Below are 24,408 nucleotides of genomic sequence, written 5' to 3'. Positions count from 1 at the left end.
AAAACAAACAAAAAAGAAATATGGATCCTTACTTAAAGCCATAAAAAGTTTTATCTCAATTAAGAGATAGAAATGGTTGCCACTATTATTAGGCCATTTAACTTCGTCTCAATTTATGTATTTATAAAACAAAGAAGTTTGACTGAATGATATTAAAGTCCTCCTTTGTAAGCCTTTTAAATAAATATGCTCTTGTTTTAATAACTGCTACTAGTATAGAGCACGGCAGAGCCTGGCAAGCTACCCACGGCATACTAGATATGCCAAAAACAGTAACAATGACGGTCCTTATTCTCCTGACCCTGAAAGAGCCCCCAGTATGCCATTGGGCTACACTAGCACACAACAGGGATGAAGGGAGACGTTATTGGTGCCCACTCGAGCAAATCAATGAACTATGGGATAACAGTGATACAGTGATACTACTATAGAAGTTCTGTTAACAATAACTGAAGAAATTTGTTTTAGCATCTTTGGGTATAGTTGTATTTGTATCCACCATGGCTTTTTTTCTTCATAGTATTGTCTTACTGGTTTCTTTAAAAAAAAACTTGGAATCATACTTCTTAAGGACACACATGTGAAAGAACAAAAGAATTAATCAAAGTGTTTTTTTTTTATCAAACATAGGTTCAGTGGTTTAAAGATGGTGCTGAAATTAAGAAGGGCAAAAAATATGACATCATATCTAAGGGGGCAGTGCGTATTCTTGTCATCAACAAATGTCTACTGGATGATGAAGCAGAATATTCCTGTGAAGTAAGGACTGCAAGGACTTCTGGCATGCTGACAGTACTAGGTAAGATAAAGTCTTTCTTTGCCAAAATTATAGATTCTGCAAGAAAAATAATAATTTCCAATTTAGCTTTTTTTTCATTTTTCTTGGAGAAGAATCTCTCCTGACAAAAATCTTACTCTTCATTTTCATATTTCTTGCAGAAGAAGAAGCTGTTTTTACAAAAAATCTTAACAATGTTGAAGTTAATGAAACAGACACTATAAAATTGGTTTGTGAAGTCTCCAAGCCAGGAGCAGAAGTGGTTTGGTACAAAGGAGATGAAGAGATTATTGAAACAGGAAGATATGAAATGATTACTGATGGGCGCAAAAGAATTCTGGTCATCCAGAATGCTCAGCTTGAAGATGCTGATAACTACAGCTGCCGCCTTCCCAGTTCTCAGACCGATGGAAAGGTCAAAGTAAATGGTATGAAAATTACGATGACTGGTAGCTTAAGAAATTTATAGTTGTTGCCTTTAAAATAAAGATGCTTATATTTTCAATATGTTGCAACTTTTTCATCCCAGAACTTGCCGCTGAATTTCTCACAAAGCCTCAAAATCTTGAAATACTTGAAGGAGAAAAGGCTGAATTTGTCTGCACAATATCAAAGGAAACCTTCGAAGTCCAGTGGAAGAGGGATGATGAGACACTTGAACCTGGAGATAAATATGACATTATCGCTGATGGCAAAAAGAGGGTCCTCGTAGTGAAAGATGCCACATTACAAGATATGGGCACTTACGTAGTCATGGTTGGGGCTGCTAGAGCAGCAGCTCACTTGACAGTGATTGGTGAGTTTGTTTCTGTGCCTTGGGTTTACTTACATCACTAGCTACCACTCTGGCTCTTCATACTATAAAGTCTTTTTGATGTCTTTCAGAAAAACTCAGGATTGTAGTTCCTCTTCAGGACACTCGTGTCAAGGAACAGAAAGAAGGTGTCTTCAATTGTGAAGTCAATACTGAAGGTGCTAAAGCCAAATGGTTCAGAAATGAAGAAGCTATATTTGATAGCGCAAAATATATTATTCTCCAAAAAGACCTGATATACACCCTCAGAATTAGAGATTCACAGTTAGATGATCAAGCAAACTATAGTGTATCTCTGACCAACCATAGAGGTGAAAATGTTAAGAGTGCAGCTAATCTAATAGTGGAAGGTAAGTTGTATATATGGCATTGTTGTTCTTGAAATTAACTTATAAAAGCAAAGCAAAGCAATACTGTTCTTCCCTTTACAACAGAGGAAGACCTTAGGATCGTTGAGCCTCTTCAAGATATTGAAACAATGGAGAAAAAATCTGTCACCTTCTGGTGCAAAGTGAATCGTCTCAATGCAACATTGAAGTGGACTAAAAATGGAGAAGAGGTGGCTTTTGACAATCGTGTTATATACAGAGTTGATAAATACAAGCACTCTCTAATCATTAAAGACTGTGGCTTCCCAGATGAGGGTGAATACATTGTTACTGCTGGACAAGATAAATCTGTTGCTGAGCTTCTCATTATAGAAGCCCCTACAGAATTTGTGGAGCACTTGGAAGACCAGACTGTCACTGAGTTTGATGATGCTGTCTTCTCCTGCCAACTCTCCAGGGAGAAAGCAAATGTAAAATGGTATCGAAATGGGAGAGAAATCAAAGAAGGCAAAAAGTAAGTGAAAGCTTTTTAACTCTATAGCAGTATTTTTGACAACTTAGTGGTTTTTATACAAACTAACCATTGCAATATTTTTCTATAGGTACAAATTTGAAAAAGATGGAAGTATACATAGACTTATCATAAAAGACTGCAGGCTGGATGATGAATGTGAATATGCTTGTGGAATAGAAGACAGGAAATCTCGAGCTAGACTTTTCGTGGAAGGTGTGTACTGAATGAATGGATGATGATCATATTAGCATATTTTTCGAAGTAGTTAATCCAAGTTAAAAAATGTTTGTATTTGTTTCTGTTTAGAAATCCCTGTTGAAATCATCAGGCCTCCTCAAGATATTCTTGAGGCCCCTGGTGCTGATGTTGTCTTTTTTGCTGAGCTCAACAAAGATAAGGTGGAAGTTCAGTGGCTAAGAAACAATATGGTTATTGTTCCGGGTGACAAATACCAGATGATGAGTGAAGGAAAGATACACAGGCTACAAATTTGTGACATTAAGCCCCGTGACCAGGGTGAATACAGATTTATTGCCAAAGACAAAGAAGCCACTGCTAAGCTTGAGCTAGCAGGTAAGTCCCTTTCTTTTATTTTCAAATATCATCACAATATTATAGATATTATAGCAGTTTCAGATGTGAAAATTGAAGGATGAGATATTTAATAAAGCTTTTTATTTCTATTACATCCAACTTTGTGTTTGCTGTTTGTGTTTCTCTTATGCAAAATGTCCTGAGTAAGAGAACATTAAAAGCCTTCCTCTTTACAAGCCATAGCACATGCAATCTCTATAACTATATAGGATTTAATTAACTTATAGAATCTGCCTATATCCTGAAAGTCTTCAGGGCAAACCCAGAATTAAGATTTATTTTCTTCCTAAGTCCAGTGAGACCTCTTTCACACCCTGACCTGGCTCCCAATGTACTTTTTATAGTTTATCACTATGAAAAATACATTAGTGGAACAAAAAAGGTTGGTTTGTCTTGAACAAAGTATAAGGTGTCTACTTTATTTAAAAGAAAATGCTGGGCTTTAGAGATAGTACAAGAGTTAACATGCTTGCTTTGCAATGCACCCAATGCTGGTACTGAATCGAATCACCCAAGCACCACCAGGGTTCCCTCCTGAGTGCCGAGCAGGAATACTTCCTGAGTAGCACTGGGTGTAGTTTAAACCCCTTTTCTACCAAAAGGTGGTGGGGGATGGAGGCTGCACTATCTCTCTAGCTTCAGTCTTAGAATGTTTAAGATAAGTTCTTAGAAGACTTCCAGTCGAGTCTTAAAGTTACTGTAATGACCTTCACGGCTTTTGTAGCCAATATTAGCTAACAAATGCATAATAAAGTAGGTATGGCATAGCTGGATTACAACAGATAACTGAAAAGCTTTCCACATATTATTTTCCCCACTAGCGGCACCTAAAATCAAGACAGCTGATCAAGACCTTGTGGTGGATGCTGGCCAGCCTCTGACAATGGTGGTGCCCTATGATGCCTATCCCAAAGCAGAAGCTGAGTGGTTTAAAGAAAATGAAGCTCTGTCCTCAAAGACTGTTGATACTACAGCTGAACAAACTTCTTTCAGAATTTTAGAAGCTAAGAAAGGAGACAAAGGAAGATATAAAGTTGTGCTTCAGAACAAACATGGAAAAGCAGAAGCATTCATCAACTTACAAGTTATTGGTAAGTCCTTACATCACTTACATTTACTTGGCACCGTACAACTGAAACTATGATAATTCACCAAAAAAAATTATTTCTGCATTTCAGATGTACCTGGGCCAGTACGTAACTTAGAAGTGACAGAAACTTTTGACGGTGAAGTGAGTCTTGCTTGGGAGGAGCCATTAACTGATGGTGGAAGTAAGATCATAGGCTACGTTGTTGAAAGACGTGACATCAAGAGAAAGACTTGGGTTTTGGCCACTGACAGTGCAGACAGTTGTGAGTTTACTGTCTCTGGTCTACAAAAAGGAGGCATTGAGTATCTATTCCGTGTGAGTGCAAGAAACAGAGTTGGTACTGGTGAGCCTGTAGAAACTGACAATCCTGTGGAAGCAAAGAGTAAATATGGTAAGAAATTTTTAAGTTTATTGCAAACTAGCTTTTCTTTACTTTTATTCCTTGATATAACCAAAGTCTGTGTTTCCTTCTGTGATAAAATCCAGACGTTCCAGGTCCTCCTCTAAATGTAACCATCACCGATGTGAATAGATTTGGTGTCTCATTAACATGGGAACCACCAGAGTATGATGGAGGTGCTGAGATCACAAACTACATCATTGAATTAAGGGAAAAAACTTCTATCAGATGGGACACTGCCATGACAGTGAAAGCTGAAGATCTGTCTGCAACTGTCACTGATGTGGTGGAAGGACAGGAGTATAGTTTTCGGGTCAGAGCCCAGAACCGTATTGGAGTTGGAAAACCAAGTGCAGCTACACCCTTTGTCAAAGTTGCTGATCCAATTGGTGAGTCCCTCAAAAGGGCAATAATTACTTTGTAAAATAATTATTTTATGAAGAAACTAGGCCTGCCAGTTTACATTAAAGCTAATAAAAATGTACATCAGAAAAATTTAAACAAAAATTTATATATCCAGAGTATACCTATTTTTTGTGAACTCATAAATCTGATACTTCATGTCTTCATTAATTGTAGATGATTTTAATGGCATATGCAAACTCTGCTTCCATTATAGAGAGACCAAGTCCTCCTGTCAACCTAAATTCCTCAGATCAGACTCAGTCATCAGTTCAGCTCACATGGGAACCTCCTCTGAAAGATGGAGGAAGCCCAATAATAGGCTATATCATTGAGCGATGTGAAGAAGGGAAAGATAACTGGATTCGTTGCAATGTGAAACCTGTCCCTGAACTGACTTACAAGGTAGGATGTTTGCATATAAAATAGTCAACGTATGATCATGGACCTGAATGTGAATTTTTATGAACACTAATTCATTATTTTAGGTGACTGGATTGCAAAAGGGAAATAATTATCTCTATCGAGTATCGGCAGAAAATGAAGCTGGTGTTTCAGATCCATCTGAAATTCTTGGACCTCTCACTGCTGATGATGCATTTGGTAAATAGCTGTTATGTCTTTAGATTTGGGAACAGCACATAGCTACTTTGGGACATCAGGAACTTATATAAATTATTGTAAATTAATTAATTTTTTTCTTGGTAGCTGAACCAACAATGGATTTAAGTGCATTCAAAGATGGTCTGGAAATTATTGTCCCCAACCCTATCAAGATCCTGGTTCCAAGCACAGGCTACCCAAGGCCAACTGCAACCTGGTCTATTGAAGATAAAGTATTAGAAGAAGAAGACCGGGTGAAAATAAAAACCATATCTGCTTATGCTGAACTAGTCATTTCCCCAAGTGAACGCTCTGACAAGGGTGTTTACACACTGAAATTGGAAAATCCTGTCAAAACAATTTCTGGGGAAATTGATGTCAATGTAATTGGTAAGAAACTAAACTTTTTATCTAAGTAATTAATTTGACAACATTAACACATAGTGATTCAAGTCACTTATAATACTGAACTTGTGGCTGCATTTTTCAGCCCGCCCAAGTGCACCCAAAGAACTAAAATATAGTGACATAACCAAGGACACAGTACATTTGACTTGGGAACCACCAGATGATGATGGAGGAAGTCCATTAACTGGATATGTTATTGAAAAGCGAGAAGTCAGCCGGAAAACATGGACTAAAGTAAGTTTTAAGCAACAATGAGTGTCCATATAGCAGTTCTAGAGAAGAAAGAGAATAGGAAAAATATCCAGAATTCTGAAATTCCATGAATAGATTATATATATGTATATATATGCATATTTTTACCTTAACCTTGCTGAGAGAATAAGGTAAACTTTAAATGTCTTGATGTTTTAATGCCACTTGAGATACTTCAAATAGATGTAATTACCTCATTTTGTGAGCTCATAAAATTGCTTAGGTTCATAAAAAATAAAAATCTTTGGTGCCTGATAAAAATCTGACATGCTCCCATTAAGTTGTAAGTCATTCTGAGAAAACTAAGTTTTGCTAAGTTATCCTAATGACATTTAGCTTTCTGATGGTGATAGTTCTACTCAGTCTACTAGATTTTCTTAGTTGACTTAATCTACCATTTTTCTCCTCTGTTTATACTCATTACTGTTTCTAAATTTCAATTTAAAACTATATTTCCATTAAGCTGGTAGGAAGAAGGAAATCTATATTCCACTTTTAATGTACATACACAAGAGTTTGCTTATGTGAAAGATGAAATATTAGTTTCACTTAGAATCTTCCTAATGTGAATTAAGATAAGAATAATCTTTAACATTCAAAATAATTTCTTTTAATGTTCTTGCTTGCAGTAAAGTAAATAAAAATAAACCCTTTTGACATAAGCTAAGGGTTTCAGAAAAACAACTACCTGCTATATTTTTTTTATTCCAGGTTATGGATAATGTGACTGACCTAGAATTCACAGTACCTGATCTTATTCAAGGAAAAGAATATTTATTTAAAGTCTGTGCTTGTAACAAGTGTGGCCCTGGAGAACCTGCTTATACCGATGAACCTGTAAACATGTCAGCTCCTGCAAGTAAGTATATTTCTGGTCATTTCTTATACAGATTGTTGTTACCAGTTTTCACCCTAGACCAGTCTTTCCCAAAGTAGGCAGTCCAGGGGGGCAGACTCACAGTGCAAGTATGGGGATGGAATGTTTTCTGTTTGCTTTCTTAAAAACTTAGTTTTCCAGAGGTAACTGAGGAATATTTTCTTCTAAAAGGGGTTTAATAAGCCAAATACATTTGTGAATCTCTGCTTCAGACCTAGACTTGAAGTTATGAGGAAAATTATGAGTTGGCAATAAGGAGAATTCAGAGAAAGCCTGTCTAAGAATGATTCTTTTTCAATTATTATAGCTGTGCCTGACCCACCGGAGAATGTTAAATGGAGAGATCGAACAGCTAAGAGTATCTTCCTAACATGGGATCCACCTAAATTTGATGGTGGTTCAAGGATCAAAGGATACATAGTTGAAAAATGTCCACGTGGTTCTGATCGATGGGTTGCCTGTGGAGAACCTGTTGCAGATACAAAGTATGTTATTTTGTAATTATTTGACACAAGAGTAAATGCTTGTATATTCATTAAAATACATTCTTTTATAAAGTTTAGGTATTTTTAATTGAGAATTCCCAAAGTATATTTATGAGTCTTTTACTTTTTCAAATTGCACACTATTCAAGGTTTATCAAGCAATTCGGAATTAATTTAAACAATTTTGGAAATATCATGAATACTATACAATGGAATAGGTTATATAACTATTGTAACATATCCTACTTGTTTTCCAACAGAATGGAAGTGACAGGCCTTGAAGAAGGACAATGGTATGCTTACCGTGTGAAGGCCTTGAATAGGCAAGGTGCCAGCCTACCAAGCAAACCCACGGAAGAAATCCAGGCTATGGACACACAAGGTATTTGTTTGTCTTGTTGACCAAATCTCTGGTTTGAATTCTGCTTAAACTTGCTAACGCTTTTAATAATTTTCCCCAATATAGAGGCTCCCGAAATTTTCCTTGACGTGAAGCTCCTTGCTGGCCTCACTGTAAAAGCAGGAACTAAGATCGAGCTTCCTGCCACTGTAACTGGAAAACCTGAACCTCAGATAACTTGGACAAAGGCCGATACACTTTTGAAGCAGGACAAAAGAATCACCATTGAAAATGTTCCTAAAAAATCCACAGTGACTATTGTTGATAGTAAGAGAAGTGACACAGGCACATATATCATCGAAGCTGTGAATGCTTGTGGTCGAGCCACTGCTGTGGCAGAAGTGAATGTCCTAGGTGAGTGATGCTTTCATTTTAAAAATAAAACAAATTCATTTAAATACCTTGTAAATATGAAACATGATTTGGAACAAGAGCGATGAGAGCTTGTCTTGTGTATAGCCAACCTGGTTCTATTAGTCCTCTGAGGGTTGCCAAGAGTAAGACCTGAGCCTCACCAGACGTGGTCCCAATACCATCCTATGTATATACACACATACAATGTGTATACAAATATAGATGTAAAGAAAAATAAGAAAAACATGATTTAAAATATTTTCCTACTACATGTGAATTATCATCCACAGATAAACCTGGACCACCAGCTGCCTTTGACATCACAGATGTGACCAACGAGTCCTGTTTTCTAACCTGGAACCCACCAAGAGATGATGGTGGATCTAAAATCACAAACTATGTTGTGGAGAGGAAAGCAACTGACAGTGATGTGTGGCACAAGCTCTCTTCAACTGTCAAGGATACAAATTTCAAGGCAACCAAATTAACACCCAATAAAGAATATATCTTCAGAGTTGCAGCAGAAAACATGTATGGTGTTGGTGAGCCAGTTCAGGCCTCTCCAATCATAGCCAAATATCAGTTTGGTGAGTTTTGCATTGATCAGTTGGGGAAAGCAAAAAGAAAGAGAGATGCTTATGTCAAACTTGAATTTAGATGTTATCTTTATATATAGGACATTTACATATATCTTTTTCCTATCTATAGATCCTCCTGGACCTCCAACTCGCCTAGAACCTTCTGATATCACTAAGGATGCAGTGACCCTCACATGGTGTGAGCCAGATGATGATGGTGGCAGCCCAATCACTGGATATTGGGTTGAAAGATTAGATCCTGATAGTGATAAATGGGTTAGATGCAATAAGATGCCAGTAAAGGACACAACATACAGGTACACATAAAGTTTCCATCAAAATGTATACAAACTCTCATTTTTTAAAAATCCTTTTACTTATATATGGTTAAATATTTCTATAATTTTTAAATGTTTTACTCATGTTTTCTATTACCACAAATTTTAGAAACAATATATATCCTATTTAAGGGCAGATTTCCTAATTTACTATATAATATTAACTTCCTAGAAGTTCCAAAGTGTTTAGTTTCTAATATATTATGATAATTACAATTATTACAGATATTATTATTGATTTTATACATTTTACCACTACTAAAATATAGGACAATAATTTTAAACTTACATAGGACATTTCAGTCAGATTTCAAAATTAGTTTCCATAATTTAAACAAAGTACCTTCTCCTATGTAAAATACATAGATGTATCTGCTTCCCATCATGATATTATGTACATACTTATTCCTAATTCAGGGTGAAAGGTCTTACCAATAAGAAAAAGTACAGATTCCGTGTGCTGGCTGAAAATCTTGCTGGACCAGGAAAACCAAGTAGATCAACAGAACCAATCTTAATAAAGGATCCTATAGGTAATATCTGCCTATTTTTCTGTGACTATTCTGAAGCTTATATTAACTTTTACTGAACAAACTGAATAATTTTTTTTTAATTTCATTGACTTGCAGATCCTCCGTGGCCCCCTGGAAAGCCAACTGTGAAAGATGTAGGCAAAACATCATTAATGTTGAATTGGACAAAACCAGAACATGATGGAGGGGCAAAGGTTGAGTCTTACGTGATTGAAATGCTAAAGACTGGAACAGATGACTGGGTCAGAGTGGCCGAAGGGGTGCCCACCACTGAGCATTTGGTCACGGGTCTCATGGAAGGCCAGGAATACTCATTCCGAGTTAGAGCTGTGAACAAGGCTGGAGAAAGTGAGCCCAGTGAACCCAGCGATCCTGTGCTTTGCCGGGAGAAACTATGTAAGTCTTTCATGAGTCTAGGTCATAAAATCTTTTGAAATCTATCTGGGAACTGCAGGATGAGAAAATATAAAAATCTCATTAACAGATTACTTCATCCTTGTTTCATGATTTCTTGGTGACTACTGGAGAAGTTTGGGCTGACTATTGGACAATTTTTTAAATTAATTTGTTCTCTTTTATTTTCTCAGATCCTCCATCACCACCCCGCTGGCTTGAAGTTATTAATATCACAAAAAATACAGCAGACCTAAAATGGACAGTTCCTGAGAAAGATGGAGGGTCCCCCATTACCAATTACATTGTGGAAAAAAGAGACGTGAGGAGAAAAGGCTGGCAAACAGTAGACACTACTGTCAAGGACACCAAGTGTACAGTCACCCCACTGACCGAGGGCTCTTTATATGTGTTCCGAGTTGCTGCAGAAAATGCCATTGGACAGAGTGACTACTGTGAAATTGGGGACTCTGTCCTGGCCAAAGATACCTTTAGTAAGTTCTTTCACTTAATTTTTGTGACACCCATTTCTGTGGATGACTACTTTTCCTCCCTGGTTTTCTAACTGTTGTGTTTTTCTTTCAGCTACCCCTGGACCACCCTATGCTCTAACAGTGGTTGATGTGACAAAACGACATGTTGATCTGAAATGGGAACCACCTAAAAATGATGGTGGACGACCAATACAGAGGTATTATTTTTATTGATTCATAAAGAATAATTTACTAGTAACTGAAAATTCTTATCTTTGTTTTTTTTCTACTGGTACTAGCAAAATTCTTTGGTATTTCAATAGATATATCATTGAGAAGAAAGAGAAGCTAGGTACCCGTTGGGTGAAGGCTGGAAAGACCTCCGGACCCGACTGCAATTTCAGAGTAACTGATGTCATTGAAGGAACAGAGGTCCAGTTTCAAGTTCGGGCAGAAAATGAAGCTGGAGTTGGTCACCCAAGTGAACCCACAGAAATTCTATCAATTGAAGACCCAACAAGTAAGTTGTGCTTATTATGCAAAAAAAAAAAAATGCTGTGTGGACTTGACAGTGAGACCGTGGATGTGAAATGTTTCGCTGTTGTTTCAGGTCCTCCTTCACCTCCCCTTGATCTGCATGTGACTGATGCTGGAAGAAAGCACATTGACATTGCTTGGAAACCCCCAGAGAAAAATGGTGGAAGTCCTATTATAGGATACCATGTCGAAATGTGTCCAGTAGGCACTGAGAAATGGATGCGAGTTAATTCTCGCCCAATAAAAGACTTGAAGTTTAAAGTTGAGGAAGGTGTTGTTCCTGACAAGGAGTATGTTCTCCGAGTAAGAGCTGTCAATGCTGTTGGTGTCAGTGACCCATCCGAAATCTCTGAAAATGTTGTTGCCAAAGACCCAGACTGTAAGAATACAGGGGTTTTGTTTACATATAATTAATAAAATGGCTTTACTTACACACTGCATTTTGATACACATTTTTTCTTTTTCTTTTTCTTTTTTGAATTATACCTTCCAGGCAAGCCAACGATTGATCTGGAGACACATGATATTGTTGTTATTGAAGGGGAAAAGTTAAGAATTCCTGTTCCCTTCAGAGCTGTACCAGTTCCTACTGTTAGTTGGCATAAAGATGGCAAAGAGGTTAAAGAAAGCGATAGATTAACAATGAAGAGTGATCACATCTCTGCACAGCTTGAAGTCCCTAAGAGTGTCCATGCAGATGCTGGAGTTTACACCATAACACTGGAGAATAAGCTTGGCTCAGCAACTGCCTCAATTAATGTCAAAGTTATAGGTAATGGTTCTTTGATGAAATGTCAGATATTCTCCACATATTAAAGAAAATTAGTTAACTTTGCTTTATAGTATAGATAACTTTATGAATTGGCCACTTGTATATTTAATATCCTTTAGGAATATTCCTTCCCATAAGAGGACCACATTAATCCTAAAATAATAAAAGTGCCATTTCAATTAGGTCCATAGAGATAGCACAGGGGTTAAAGTGCTTGTCTTCCTTCCATGCAACCAATCCGTAACACCACGTACCATCCATAGAGCACTGTCAGGCATGATCCTTGAGCACAGAGTCAGCAGTAAGTCCCAAGCATTGCTAACTCTGACCCCCAAAACCAAAAATTATAAAACTAAATAAATAGCTCTTGGTTTGTCATGAAATTATTTGTGTAATTTAAATAGAAGATAAACTGTGAACAGATAGTTTAAATAATATTTATTAAATATAGTTGTTTTTATTCCATAGAGTTCTTTTCTGCCAGTTTATGTTAATTTTTCAGTTTACAATATTAATTCTCACTTTGATTTATAATAGGCCTACCTGGACCATGCAAAGACATTAAAGCAAGTGAAGTGACCAAGAGTTCTTGTAAATTAACCTGGGAACCTCCAGAATATGATGGAGGAAGCCCAATTCTCCATTATGTCCTGGAACGCAGAGAAGCTGGGAGGAGAACATATATACCAGTCATGTCTGGTGAGAACAAACTGTCTTGGACAGTAAAAGATCTCATACCAAACTGTGAATATTTCTTCCGTGTTAAAGCTGTCAACAAGATTGGTGGAGGAGAATACATTGAACTAAAAAATCCAGTCGTTGCTCAAGATGCAAAGCGTAAGTTTCCAACATGAATGTAATATAGTTAGGAATTAATATGCAAGTTTTTCATTTAAGTATAATTAATTTCTCTATGTTAACCCTTTTTTCTGTTTTTTTTTCCAGAGCCTCCTGATCCACCTGTAGATGTTGAGGTTCATAATCCAACAGCTGAGGCAATGACTATTACATGGAAGCCACCTTTATTTGACGGAGGAAGCAAAATAATGGGTTATATCATAGAGAAGCTTGTTAAGGGTGAAGACAGATGGAAAAGATGCAATGAACATCTGGTGCCAGTCCTGACCTATACAGCAAAAGGACTTGAAGAAGGAAAAGAATACCAATTCCGTGTGCGAGCAGAAAACGCTGCTGGTATTGGTCAGCCTTCTCGGGCCACCCCACCAACCAAAGCTGTAGATCCCATTGGTAAGTTGTGTTTAATGGGGTCACTGTTTTTTCATTGTAAATGAAATAATAATAGTGTTTTGTCAGATATTTGAACGTGATGTAAAACAATTACTATTTATAATTATTATAGATGCCCCCAAAATCATTTTGAGAACAAGTCTAGAAGTGAAGCGAGGTGATAACATACTACTTGATGCAACTATTTCTGGGTCACCTTACCCAACTCTCACCTGGCTAAAGGATGAGCAAGTTATTACACCAGAAGAGATTAAGACACGAGCAGCACCTGTGGTTCGGAGGAAGAAGGATGAAGCTCAAGAAGAAGAGCCGTTTATTGTGCCCCTAAAGGAGCGTTTGAGCATTGATAATAGTAAAAAAGGAGAATCTCAGCTATGTGTTCGAGATTCTGTTCGACCTGACCATGGCTTGTATATGATCAAAGCTGAAAATGACCATGGCACCGCTAAAGCTCCTTGTACTGTCATTGTGCTAGGTAAGAAGCAAAACTGTTTTCTACTTACAAAGTGAAAGAATGTCTGTAAAAGAATTTCAGTAAAACGTAAGAATAAATAACTTTAGGGAGAATTTAAATGATTTAGAAATGAGTTATCCTAAGTTTGATTCTCTTGGCCATGCAAAAGAAATTAACTGACCTTATTGTTGGTTGGCTAAATATAAGGACAAAAAGGCATAGGAAAAGTAAAGGAGGGGCTGGAGAGATAGCACAGCGGGTAGGGCGTTTGCCTTGCACGCGGCCGACCTGGGTTCAAATCCCAGCATCCCATATGGTCCCCTGAGCACGGCCAGGGGTAATTCCTGAGTGCAGAGCCAGGAGTAACCCCTGTGCATCGCCAGGTGTGACCCAAAAAGCAAAAAAAAAAAAAAAAGTAAAGGAAAAAAAAGGCATAGGAAAAAGGTATAGGACATAAAGGTATAGGAAAAAAAGAAATAGTAAAGGTATAGGATATTATGTCAAAGTAACATGCTAATATGTACATTTTCCATGGTAACCATCTCTTCACTCCTCTTTTTTATATTAGATACACCCGGACCACCAATCAATTTTGTGTTTGAAGATATTAGAAAGGATTCTGTTCTCTGTAAATGGGAACCACCCCTTGATGATGGTGGCAGTGAAATAATAAATTATACTTTGGAAAAGAAAGATAAAACAAAACCTGACTCAGATTGGATTGCTGTTACTTCAACAGTTAGACATTGCAAATATTCGGTGACGAAGCTGATTGAAGGAAAAGAATACCTATTCCGTGTAAGAGCTGAAAATAAATTTGGACCTGGACCACCATGTGTTTCAAAGCCACTTTTAGCTAAAGATCCATTTGGTAAGGTCCCACTAGTATCAAAACTTTGCCTTTTGGTCATATTATTTGGAATATACTATCATAGCCTGTAAACTTAATTTTTATATCACATTAGGTAATTAATTCTATTAAACTTTCTATTTTTATTAGAACCACCCGATGCACCCAATAAACCCATTGTGGAAGATGTTACCAGCAACAGTATGCTAGTAAAATGGAATGAACCAAAAGATAATGGAAGCCCCATCTTGGGCTACTGGCTTGAAAAACGTGAGGTTAATAGTACACATTGGTCTCGTGTCAACAGAAGTCTTCTAAATTCTCTGAAGACCAAAGTAGAAGGTCTCTTAGAAGGACTCACATATGTCTTCAGAGTATGTGCAGAAAATGCAGCTGGACCTGGAAAATTCAGTCCTCCTTCAGATCCCAAAACTGCACAGGATCCAATTTGTAAGTGACTTTTTTAAAGGAAAAAGTGAGGTATCTGGGGGCCAGAAAGAGAGTACATTGGGTGCTTGTCATACACATGGTTAACCTGATTCAATCCCAAGCACCACCAGGAGTAATCTCTAAGCATAGACTAAGGTCTGAGCACAACCACATGTAACCCCACAAAAAAATTTTAAAAAAAAGAAATATATCAAACCATGCTGATTCTAATTAGCGATAATGTACTGTAAACCTAAGAACTGTAAAGAAAATATATTTTAGCTGTTATTGCTACATATAAATGAGATAACTTTGTGATAGAGGAGTTAACTAATCTTGTGGTGTTAATCATTTTACAGTGTATCATGTATTGGAGCATTGTATATACTTTAAGTTTATATATGTTATATATCAAAACCTAAAAAATAAAATTGTGTTTCATATATGTATATTTTATAAATAAAACACATATTGAAGCAGCAACATAAGAATTGTGTATATCATATATCTATAAAAAAACCTAAAAATTTTTGCAAATACTCTTTCTTACCTATAGAGTGAGATAGCTACTATACATTTTTTAACTATAAGTGATATTTGATTTGTGAATCTGCTTTCATTCTAGCTCCACCTGGGCCACCTGTTCCAAGAGTCGCTGACACAACTACTACAACTATTGAACTAGAATGGGAACCCCCAGCTTTCAACGGTGGTGGAGAAATTATTGGCTACTTTGTGGATAAGCAGTTGGTTGGCACAAATGAGTGGTCACGTTGCACAGAGAAAATGATCAAGGTCCGTCAGTACACTGTCAAAGAAATTCGAGAGGGGGCTGATTACAGACTCCGAGTGAGTGCTGTCAATGCTGCAGGTGAAGGGCCCCCTGGAGAAACAGGACCTGTTACTGTAGCTGAACCACAAGGTAATTAAAAGTTATATAAATAAAATTATATTTTTCCAGTGTAGGTTCTGTTCTTTTTCCTTTTTTTCTTGGGCTAACAAAGGACTATCCTCTTTTAACAGAGCCTCCAAATGTAGAACTGGATGTTTCTGTCAAGGGTGGAATACAAATAATGGCTGGGAAAACTCTTAGAATTCCAGCAGAGGTAACTGGTCGCCCAGCACCTACAAGAGTATGGACCATAGAAGAAGGGGAGCTGGATAAAGAACGTGTTGTTATAGAGAATGTTGGAACCAAATCTGAATTAATTATCAAAGAAGCACTGAGAAAAGATCATGGCAGATATTTGATTACAGCGACCAATAGCTCTGGTTCCAAGTCTGCAGCAGCCAGGGTAGAAGTTTTTGGTAAGAAATGTGCTATGGATTTTCATAGGGTTTTTTCATTTGATACTATTTTATTACATTTATTTTTATTGTTGTTGCTTTGTTTCTTTCAGATGTACCTGGTCCAGTTCTTGACTTAAAACCTGTTGTAACAAACAGAAAGATGTGTCTGCTGAACTGGTCTGATCCAGCAGATGACGGAGGAAGTGAAATCACAGGCTTTATTATTGAAAGAAAGGAAGCCAAGATGCACACTTGGAGACAACCAATAGAGACTGATAGATCTAAATGTGACATCACAGGTCTCATTGAGGGACAAGAGTATAAGTTCCGTGTTATTGCCAAAAATAAGTTTGGTTGTGGCCCTCCTGTTGAAATAGGACCAATTCTTGCAGTTGATCCTCTAGGTAAGCAGATTATTAATTTGTTTATTAAATGAATATTGTTTGCTTTTAATCATGTCTTTAGCTTCAAATTCCCAATAGCTTTAGGGTCTGTGGGTAAATAGAATTTGAAAGGTTAATCAAATAGCTACAGGCAATTTAAAGGGTACCATATTTGCTAATATTTCAGTGTTACTTTTTGCTCACTATATTTTACATAAAACCCTATATGATTTTAAGTACTAAAATACCTACATCTATTAGGCCTTAGACACAACTTGAAAAATAGTTTAGAGCATTGAATAATTTCCATAAAATAAACTAGAGTAATTAATTTTATACTATAAAATTATAGTCTCTCAAAGAGTTTTTGTTTTGAAATATGATAGGTCATATAAGTGCTTTAGAATAAGTGCCTTTATGCCTCATGGTTTAAAAAAATATTGAGACTAAAACCAGGAAGAGCTATCCAGAGAAATAGAATAAATCAGAGAATATATCAACCAAATATGAACAAATATGAAACTGCAACTTCACACACTTGGTAATGAACATTTACATCCCACCCAAGAAAGCAGTCTTTTGAGTATGACTTGTCCCCAAGAGAAAAGGAATTATAATTATTCCACCATCAACAACCTCTAGCCATAAATTCTATCCTATACATTGTAACAGTTTATTTCATCATATTCATTCTAATTCAGATTGTGCTGGTAGATCAATGAAATCTGGACTTCCAATGCAAAACTCTATTTCTGCTTGTAATAGTAATTAAGAATGATTTGATTTAGTTTCACTTTTAAAATTTATATTTTCAATTTTGTGCTTTAAGACACAAAACTATGGCAACATTGCATGAATTTGCTTTTCTATCCTTTTCTCCTCTTTTTTTTTCTTTTTGGATCAGACCTGGTGATGCACAGGGGTTATTCCTGGCTCATGCACTCAGGAATTACCCCTGGCGGTGCTTGGAGGATCATACGGGGATTCTGGGGATCAAACCCATGTCAGCCGCGTGCAAGAAAACACCCTACCCGCTGTGCTATCGCTTCAGTCCCCTATCCCATTTTAAACCCACACTTAAAGCAGTGTGTGTCAAAGTATGTTCAGGAAACATTGCTTTTAGCTGATCTTCCAAAACAGAATATGACACCCCTTTCTTCTGGTTCATTACTATTAAAAGTTTTGTCGGTAGCATAATTTTAAATGTCTAAAATATCAAATTTAAATAGCGTATATAACCCATGATTTATCAATAATTTTGACAGTAAAGTTTACTAACAAGAGTTCTGCTTATATTAGTTCCTATAGTTCTGCTAACTTAAATGATTTGAGTAGGAGCCAGAGACCTGAGCACTACTGGATATGCCCCAAAACCAAAAATTAAACTTGTTTTAATGAAGTTTTGAAGAAGGTTGTTTTAAACAGAAACTTGTTTTGCACATAATTATTTGAAACAAATATTATTTCTTATATAAATGTGTGGGCTGGAGCGATAGCACAGCGGGTAGGGCGTTTGCCTTGCACACAGGCAGCCTGGGTTTGATTCCTCCACCCCTCTTGGAGAGCCCAGCAAGCTACCCAGAGTATCTCGCCCACACGGCAGAGCCTGGCTAGGTACCCGTGGCATATCCAATATGCCAAAAACAGTAACAAGTCTCACAATGGAGACGTTACTAGTGCCCGCTCAAGAAAATCAATAAGCAGTGGGATGACAGTGACAGTGATATAAATGTGTGTTTCATTATTTTTATTATTAAGAATTTAATAATAATCTTCTTTTTGCTTCTTGTTAAAGGTCCTCCAACAGCTCCTGAGAGACTCACATACACAGAAAGGACTAAATCTACCATCAAGCTTGACTGGAAAGAGCCCCGCAGTGATGGTGGAAGTCCCATCCAAGGCTATATCATTGAAAAAAGGCGTCATGATAAACCTGAATGGGAAAGAGTTAATAAGAGACTCTGCCCAACCACATCTTTTCTGGTTGAAAATCTTGATGAACATCAAATGTATGAGTTCCGGGTCAAAGCTGTCAATGACGTTGGTGAAAGTGACCCATCCCTGCCTCTTAACGTGGTCATACAAGATGATGAAGGTATGGAAGCTGAATGTAAAAATAATTTTAATGCAGTTTTTATAGTATTATGCACCTTTTTCTCCTAGGTTGACCAAACACCCTTATGACTTTCTGACTTTCTTCTCTTTCCTTTCTTATCTTAGTTCCTCCAAATATTAAGCTACGCCTGTCTGTTCGAGGAGACACTATAAAAGTTAAGGCAGGAGAGCCTGTTAATATCCCTGCAGATGTGACAGGCCTTCCAATGCCTAAGATAGAGTGGTCCAAGAATGAAACGGTGATTGAAAAACCCACTGATGCACTTAAAATAACCAAGGAAGAAGTATCTCGAAGTGAAGCGAAAACTGAGCTTAGCATTCCCAAAGCAGTTCGGGAAGACAAAGGCACTTACACAATTACTGCTTCCAATCGCCTTGGCACAGTGTTCCGAAATGTTCATGTTGAAGTATTTGGTAAGTCACATGATTTCTTATATCCAAAAAATTTCAAGTCCATTAAGAATTGCCTTCACAAGCTCTTCTGTTGGTTATTTTCCAGATCGTCCATCCCCACCTAGAAATCTTGCTGTTACTGATATCAAAGCTGAATCTTGCTACTTGACATGGGACGCCCCTCTAGACAATGGTGGCAGTGAAATCACCCATTATGTCATTGACAAACGTGATGCAAGCAGGAAGAAAAGTGAATGGGAGGAAGTCACCAACACTGCTGTAGACAGGAGATATGGAGTAAGCTTTTTTTAAAAAATCTTTTTTAATTTATTGAAGGACTGGAGCGATAGCACAGTGGGTAGGGCATATGCCTTGCACGTGGCCAACCTGGGTTCAATTCCTCTGCTCCTTTCGGAGAGCCAGGCAAGCTACGGAGAGTATCCCGCCCACACGGCACAGCCTGGCAAGCTACCCATGGCATATTCAATATGCCAAAAACAGTAACAATAAGTCTCACAATGCAGACATTACTGGTGCCCGCTCGAGCAAATATACAATGGGATGACAGTGCTATATAAGTAGATATGAGTATGAATAAATATTATTATACTACAACCTTGAAATTTAGTGATTAGACTGAGAAACATAGGCAAAAAAAATTGTTGCAGTGTTTAGGCCACAAACATAAGGCTACTTAGTAAATGCTATTTGATATGAGATTAAGATTATCTTATATTGGGAGAGACATTATTAGGTCAACATATTACACATCATGTTTTCCAGAAGATTTCTCTATATTTGAGTCATATGGTTTGAGATTATATATGTCTTTGCAGATTTAGTTTTGTAGTCTGTTTTACCAAAATAAATTCAATTATAAAGTAAGTGAAAGTCTGTGTGAAAACATATATTCTTAACATATATTAATATTGTTTATTCTTTTTCTAGATCTGGAAACTTATCCCCAATGGTCAGTATGAATTCCGAGTTAGAGCAGTGAATAAATATGGAACCAGTGATGAATGCAAATCAGATAAAGTGGTCATTCAAGATCCTTATCGCCTTCCTGGACCTCCAGGAAAACCAAAAGTTTTGGAACGCACCAAAGGGTCAATGCTAGTGAGCTGGACTCCTCCTTTGGATAATGGCGGCTCTCCAATTACTGGCTATTGGCTGGAGAAAAGAGAAGAGGGAGGTACCTACTGGTCACGTGTTAGCAGAGCACCAATAACAAAAGTGGGATTGAAGGGTGTGGAGTTTAACGTTCCCCGATTGATTGAAGGTGTTAAATACCAGTTCAGAGCAATGGCAATAAATGCTGCTGGAATTGGCCCTCCCAGTGAACCATCAGATCCAGCTATTGCAGGAGATCCCATATGTAAGTATGCCCCCATTTCAACTATTATCTATAAAAGGACTTATAGGAGAAAAGCTATAATTAAAAAGTAAAAGAATTGTTTCAATTGTAAAGGAGTGTCATAATTGTCAAGGCCATGTGATTATTTATGCCATTGATCGTGCTCCTACTATGTATTGAGATTAATTTGGGCTCAAAGACAGCAATGATGAAGTCATTTTTACTATTTTAATTTTATGGGAAATTAAACTAAACTAAGAATCTTTTTAAAAGGATATGGAAAATAGTTTCCCACCAAGTACATGTATATATAAAGCTTTAGTAGTCTAAAATTGTGAGTAGTGAGTAGTCTTTAAAATTCCAGTTACATTTTTATTTTGCTTTCTTTGTTACATTAATACTAAGTGAAAATGAACTATTTCTTGTACTTATTATTTTGGCATTCTCCTTTCAATAGTTTAATAGGAAAGGTGTGATCATGTGTAGTAAGAGAGTACATTAATTTAGTATTCTGACAATTCCAAAATGTATTATTTTTTTTTATTAGATCCACCTGGGGCACCTTCTTGCCCAGAGGTCAAAGATAGAACAAAGTCAAGCATCTCACTTGCATGGAAACCTCCTGCCAAAGATGGTGGTAGTCCAATCAAAGGCTACATTGTAGAAATGCAAGAAGAGGGCACTACTGACTGGAAGAAAGTAAATGAACCAGACAAACTTCTAACTACCTGTGAATGTGTGGTTCCCAATTTGAAAGAACTTAGGAAATACAAATTCAGAGTGAAAGCTGTCAATGAAGCTGGTGAATCTGAACCAAGTGGTACAACTGGAGAGATCCCTGCCACTGATATTCAAGGTCCCAATCTTTATTACATTTATATATTTTCCTTTTTATCTAATTATGAAATGAGTTAACTAACTAAAGATATACCTGTTTTTTTTAAATGATGAGCTCAATTCTCTTGTATTATTCCTGATATTACAGAGGTACCAGAAGTTTTCATTGACATTGGAGCACAAGACTGCCTGGTTTGTCAAGCTGGTTCTCAGATTAGGATTCCTGCTGTTATCAAGGGGCGCCCAACACCAAAATCATCTTGGGAATTTGATGGAAAGGCAACAAAGACAATGAAGGTAAGAAAATTCTAATTCTCTGAATATACCATTGGATCATTTTGTACTATAAATGACTCTATTCTTTGCACAACAATTGACTATCTTCTTTTCTAATAGGATGGAGTTCATGATATACCTGAAGATGCACAGGTAAAAAATAATAATAATTTAGAATATGGTTGACTTCACTATTGTTTTTCTATTTAATGTATGTCTACTTTTTTTTCCTAAAGTTGGAGACTGCTGAGAATTCATCAGTAATTGTTATTCCGGAGTGTAAACGATCTCATTCAGGCAAATATAGCATCACAGCCAAGAATAAAGCAGGACAAAAGACTGCAAGCTGCAGAGTTAAAGTTATGGGTAAGAAAGAAATTTTACAGCTACCACAAATTAAGAGCAAATTGTTTTAAGTGAAAGTGACATTGTCTATATTTGTATCCACCAGATGTTCCTGGGCCTCCAAAAGATCTGAAAGTCAGTGACATCACAAGGGGTAGTTGCAGACTTTCATGGAAGATGCCAGATGATGATGGAGGAGACAGGATCAAAGGCTATGTTATTGAGAAGAAGACTGTCGATGGGAAAGCCTGGACTAAAGTCAATCCAAACTGTGGAAGCACCTCATTTGTTGTTCCTGATCTCATCTCTCAACAGCAATATTTCTTCCGTGTACGTGCAGAAAACCGTTTTGGTGTTGGTCCACCTGTAGAAACCATTCAGAGGGTCACTGCCAGAGATCCAATTTGTAAGTTTTAAAATCTAAGTTTAAAGTAGCTTGTCGTATTTTATGTATATTGTTATGCTCAATACTTAGCACTTCCTTTCACTATTTTTAAAGATCCTCCTGATCCCCCTATTAAACTCAAGCTTGGCCTCATAACAAAGAACACAGCACATTTATCATGGAAACCCCCTAAGAATGATGGAGGCTCCCCTGTCACCCACTATATTGTTGAGTGTCTTGCATGGGATCCTACTGGAACAAAGAAAGAAGCCTGGAGACAGTGCAATCGGCGTGATGTAGAAGAGCTGCAGTTTACTGTTGAAGACCTCATCGAAGGTGGCGAATATGAATTCAGAGTCAAAGCTGTCAATGCTGCGGGAGTCAGTAAACCTTCGTCCACGGTTGGCCCTGTCATTATCAAGGACCAGACATGTGAGTGCCATCTTACTAACAGAAGTGGTCCTCATTGGGACTGCCTCCCTAGATATTTAATCATAGTTCAAAGCATAGTTTCTGCGTCAGAAAGCTATCATGGGGTGCATGTGCTTTTCTCAAGCACTTTTCTCATGAGCTTCTCTCACTCATTTCCTCCATTTCTACAGAGTGGTTATGTTTTCTTATATGCTACACTGCCTTAATTTGAATGATAATGTTTGGGGTTTTCCTACTGTAACTCTGTCCAGGGTACGCTATATTACTTATGAGAAATTAAAGCAGATCTTTTGCATGTTCTTCAAAATGGGCTGAAAGGAACCAGTTATTTAATCAGCAACAGCTGAAACTCTTTTATCTCCACAATCAATTTTCTTTTGCTCTCTTAATATTTATATTACATATATAAATTAACACACAAATACGGCAGTAATTTTTTCTTTAACTATTATTCCTATCACTGCTGCTATGTGTTTAATCATTTTGTTTTGCAAAATTAAGTCTGTAGTCATTACCCTCTCTGCATATACTTTTTTGTTTATCTGAGGTACATATTCAGTGGTGCTTGGGGATTATCCCAAATTCAGTGTTCAAGTTCCATGCTGGTGCTGGAATGTATTCAGCTTATTGAACTACTTTCTGAACCAACAAAAGAGCATCTTTTTTAGTGGTACTGAAAATCAAACCCAGGGACCTACACATGCAAGACAAATACTCTATTACTAAGCTATATTCTTGGTCCCTTTGTATAGTCTTACACTAAATTCATGAAAATCGGAAAATTGCTTTGCCACTTACAGATTTCTTAAAAGAGGAATTCATCTCAGGAATAAGTTAATGAATTCCTTTGTAGCTATCCAAAGGTTTTAAGGGTAAAATACCAAACCTAAAGTACTTCAAGCTTCACTCCTTTCTGCCCTTTTATTCAAATATCTATATGCATAATGATTCCACATAAGAGAGAGGCAAAAGTCACATATATTTGAATAAATACAAAAACCAAATGTGCCTGCTCCCCAACTGATATAAGAATGTTGAAAACATGGGGCTGGAGCAATAGCACAGCGGGTAAGGTGTTTGCCTTGCACGCGGCTGACCCGGGTTCGATTCCCAGCATCCCATATGGTCCCCTGAGGACCGCCAGGGGTGATTCCTGAGTGCAGAGCCAGGAGTAACCTCTGTGCATTGCCAGGTGTGACCCAAAAAGAAAAAAAAATGTTGAAAACAAATCCATTGTTTTTTATATTCAGATGGGTTACAAAGTCTACTTAGATTAAACCCAAGTAACTTTATAGTCAAAGGTATTCTATTTTCTGTTCTTTAGTGCTTTGTTTTCCTAATTTTCCTAATGAGAATTTTATTTTCATAATTAAGGTCCACCATCAATTGATCTAAAAGAATTCATGGAAGTTGAAGAAGGAACAGATGTCAACATTGTAGCCAAAATTAAAGGTGTGCCATTTCCAACTCTCACTTGGTTTAAAGCTCCTCCAAAGAAACCTGATAACAAAGAACCTGTTGTCTATGACACCCATGTCAACAAGCTGGTGGAAGATGATACTTGCACCTTAGTGATTCCACAGTCTCGAAGGAGTGATACTGGCCTGTATAGTATCACTGCCGTTAATAATCTGGGCACAGCATCAAAGGAGATGAGACTGAATGTCCTTGGTAAAGATTGAACTTCATT

General features: G+C 37.2%; 1 protein-coding gene across 1 annotated transcript in view; it reads left to right on the top strand.

Moving 5' to 3' along the window:
- Window positions 1-24,408, top strand: part of TTN (titin) — a 289,480-nt gene that overhangs the window by 190,299 nt on the left and 74,773 nt on the right. The window contains exons 193-238 of the mRNA XM_055119737.1: window positions 631-799; window positions 940-1,206; window positions 1,308-1,574; window positions 1,664-1,942; window positions 2,027-2,435; window positions 2,524-2,648; window positions 2,742-3,008; window positions 3,851-4,120; window positions 4,208-4,510; window positions 4,606-4,908; window positions 5,139-5,326; window positions 5,410-5,524; window positions 5,630-5,914; window positions 6,015-6,166; window positions 6,896-7,043; window positions 7,369-7,546; window positions 7,807-7,928; window positions 8,013-8,300; window positions 8,591-8,887; window positions 9,009-9,195; window positions 9,634-9,749; window positions 9,846-10,145; window positions 10,337-10,636; window positions 10,728-10,833; window positions 10,939-11,135; window positions 11,226-11,531; window positions 11,646-11,924; window positions 12,462-12,761; window positions 12,870-13,172; window positions 13,285-13,647; window positions 14,195-14,497; window positions 14,627-14,926; window positions 15,531-15,827; window positions 15,929-16,213; window positions 16,306-16,599; window positions 18,374-18,673; window positions 18,799-19,107; window positions 19,193-19,383; window positions 20,035-20,464; window positions 20,991-21,299; window positions 21,429-21,577; window positions 21,677-21,709; window positions 21,793-21,922; window positions 22,008-22,307; window positions 22,401-22,718; window positions 24,093-24,389. Coding sequence (XP_054975712.1) covers window positions 631-799; window positions 940-1,206; window positions 1,308-1,574; window positions 1,664-1,942; window positions 2,027-2,435; window positions 2,524-2,648; window positions 2,742-3,008; window positions 3,851-4,120; window positions 4,208-4,510; window positions 4,606-4,908; window positions 5,139-5,326; window positions 5,410-5,524; window positions 5,630-5,914; window positions 6,015-6,166; window positions 6,896-7,043; window positions 7,369-7,546; window positions 7,807-7,928; window positions 8,013-8,300; window positions 8,591-8,887; window positions 9,009-9,195; window positions 9,634-9,749; window positions 9,846-10,145; window positions 10,337-10,636; window positions 10,728-10,833; window positions 10,939-11,135; window positions 11,226-11,531; window positions 11,646-11,924; window positions 12,462-12,761; window positions 12,870-13,172; window positions 13,285-13,647; window positions 14,195-14,497; window positions 14,627-14,926; window positions 15,531-15,827; window positions 15,929-16,213; window positions 16,306-16,599; window positions 18,374-18,673; window positions 18,799-19,107; window positions 19,193-19,383; window positions 20,035-20,464; window positions 20,991-21,299; window positions 21,429-21,577; window positions 21,677-21,709; window positions 21,793-21,922; window positions 22,008-22,307; window positions 22,401-22,718; window positions 24,093-24,389 — 11,434 coding nt within the window. The remainder of the gene's footprint in view (window positions 1-630; window positions 800-939; window positions 1,207-1,307; window positions 1,575-1,663; window positions 1,943-2,026; window positions 2,436-2,523; window positions 2,649-2,741; window positions 3,009-3,850; window positions 4,121-4,207; window positions 4,511-4,605; window positions 4,909-5,138; window positions 5,327-5,409; window positions 5,525-5,629; window positions 5,915-6,014; window positions 6,167-6,895; window positions 7,044-7,368; window positions 7,547-7,806; window positions 7,929-8,012; window positions 8,301-8,590; window positions 8,888-9,008; window positions 9,196-9,633; window positions 9,750-9,845; window positions 10,146-10,336; window positions 10,637-10,727; window positions 10,834-10,938; window positions 11,136-11,225; window positions 11,532-11,645; window positions 11,925-12,461; window positions 12,762-12,869; window positions 13,173-13,284; window positions 13,648-14,194; window positions 14,498-14,626; window positions 14,927-15,530; window positions 15,828-15,928; window positions 16,214-16,305; window positions 16,600-18,373; window positions 18,674-18,798; window positions 19,108-19,192; window positions 19,384-20,034; window positions 20,465-20,990; window positions 21,300-21,428; window positions 21,578-21,676; window positions 21,710-21,792; window positions 21,923-22,007; window positions 22,308-22,400; window positions 22,719-24,092; window positions 24,390-24,408) is intronic.

This window comes from Sorex araneus, chromosome X, assembly GCF_027595985.1.
Source record: "Sorex araneus isolate mSorAra2 chromosome X, mSorAra2.pri, whole genome shotgun sequence".
Lineage (NCBI taxonomy): Eukaryota > Metazoa > Chordata > Mammalia > Eulipotyphla > Soricidae > Sorex > Sorex araneus.
This window is presented reverse-complemented; position numbering and strand designations above follow the sequence as displayed.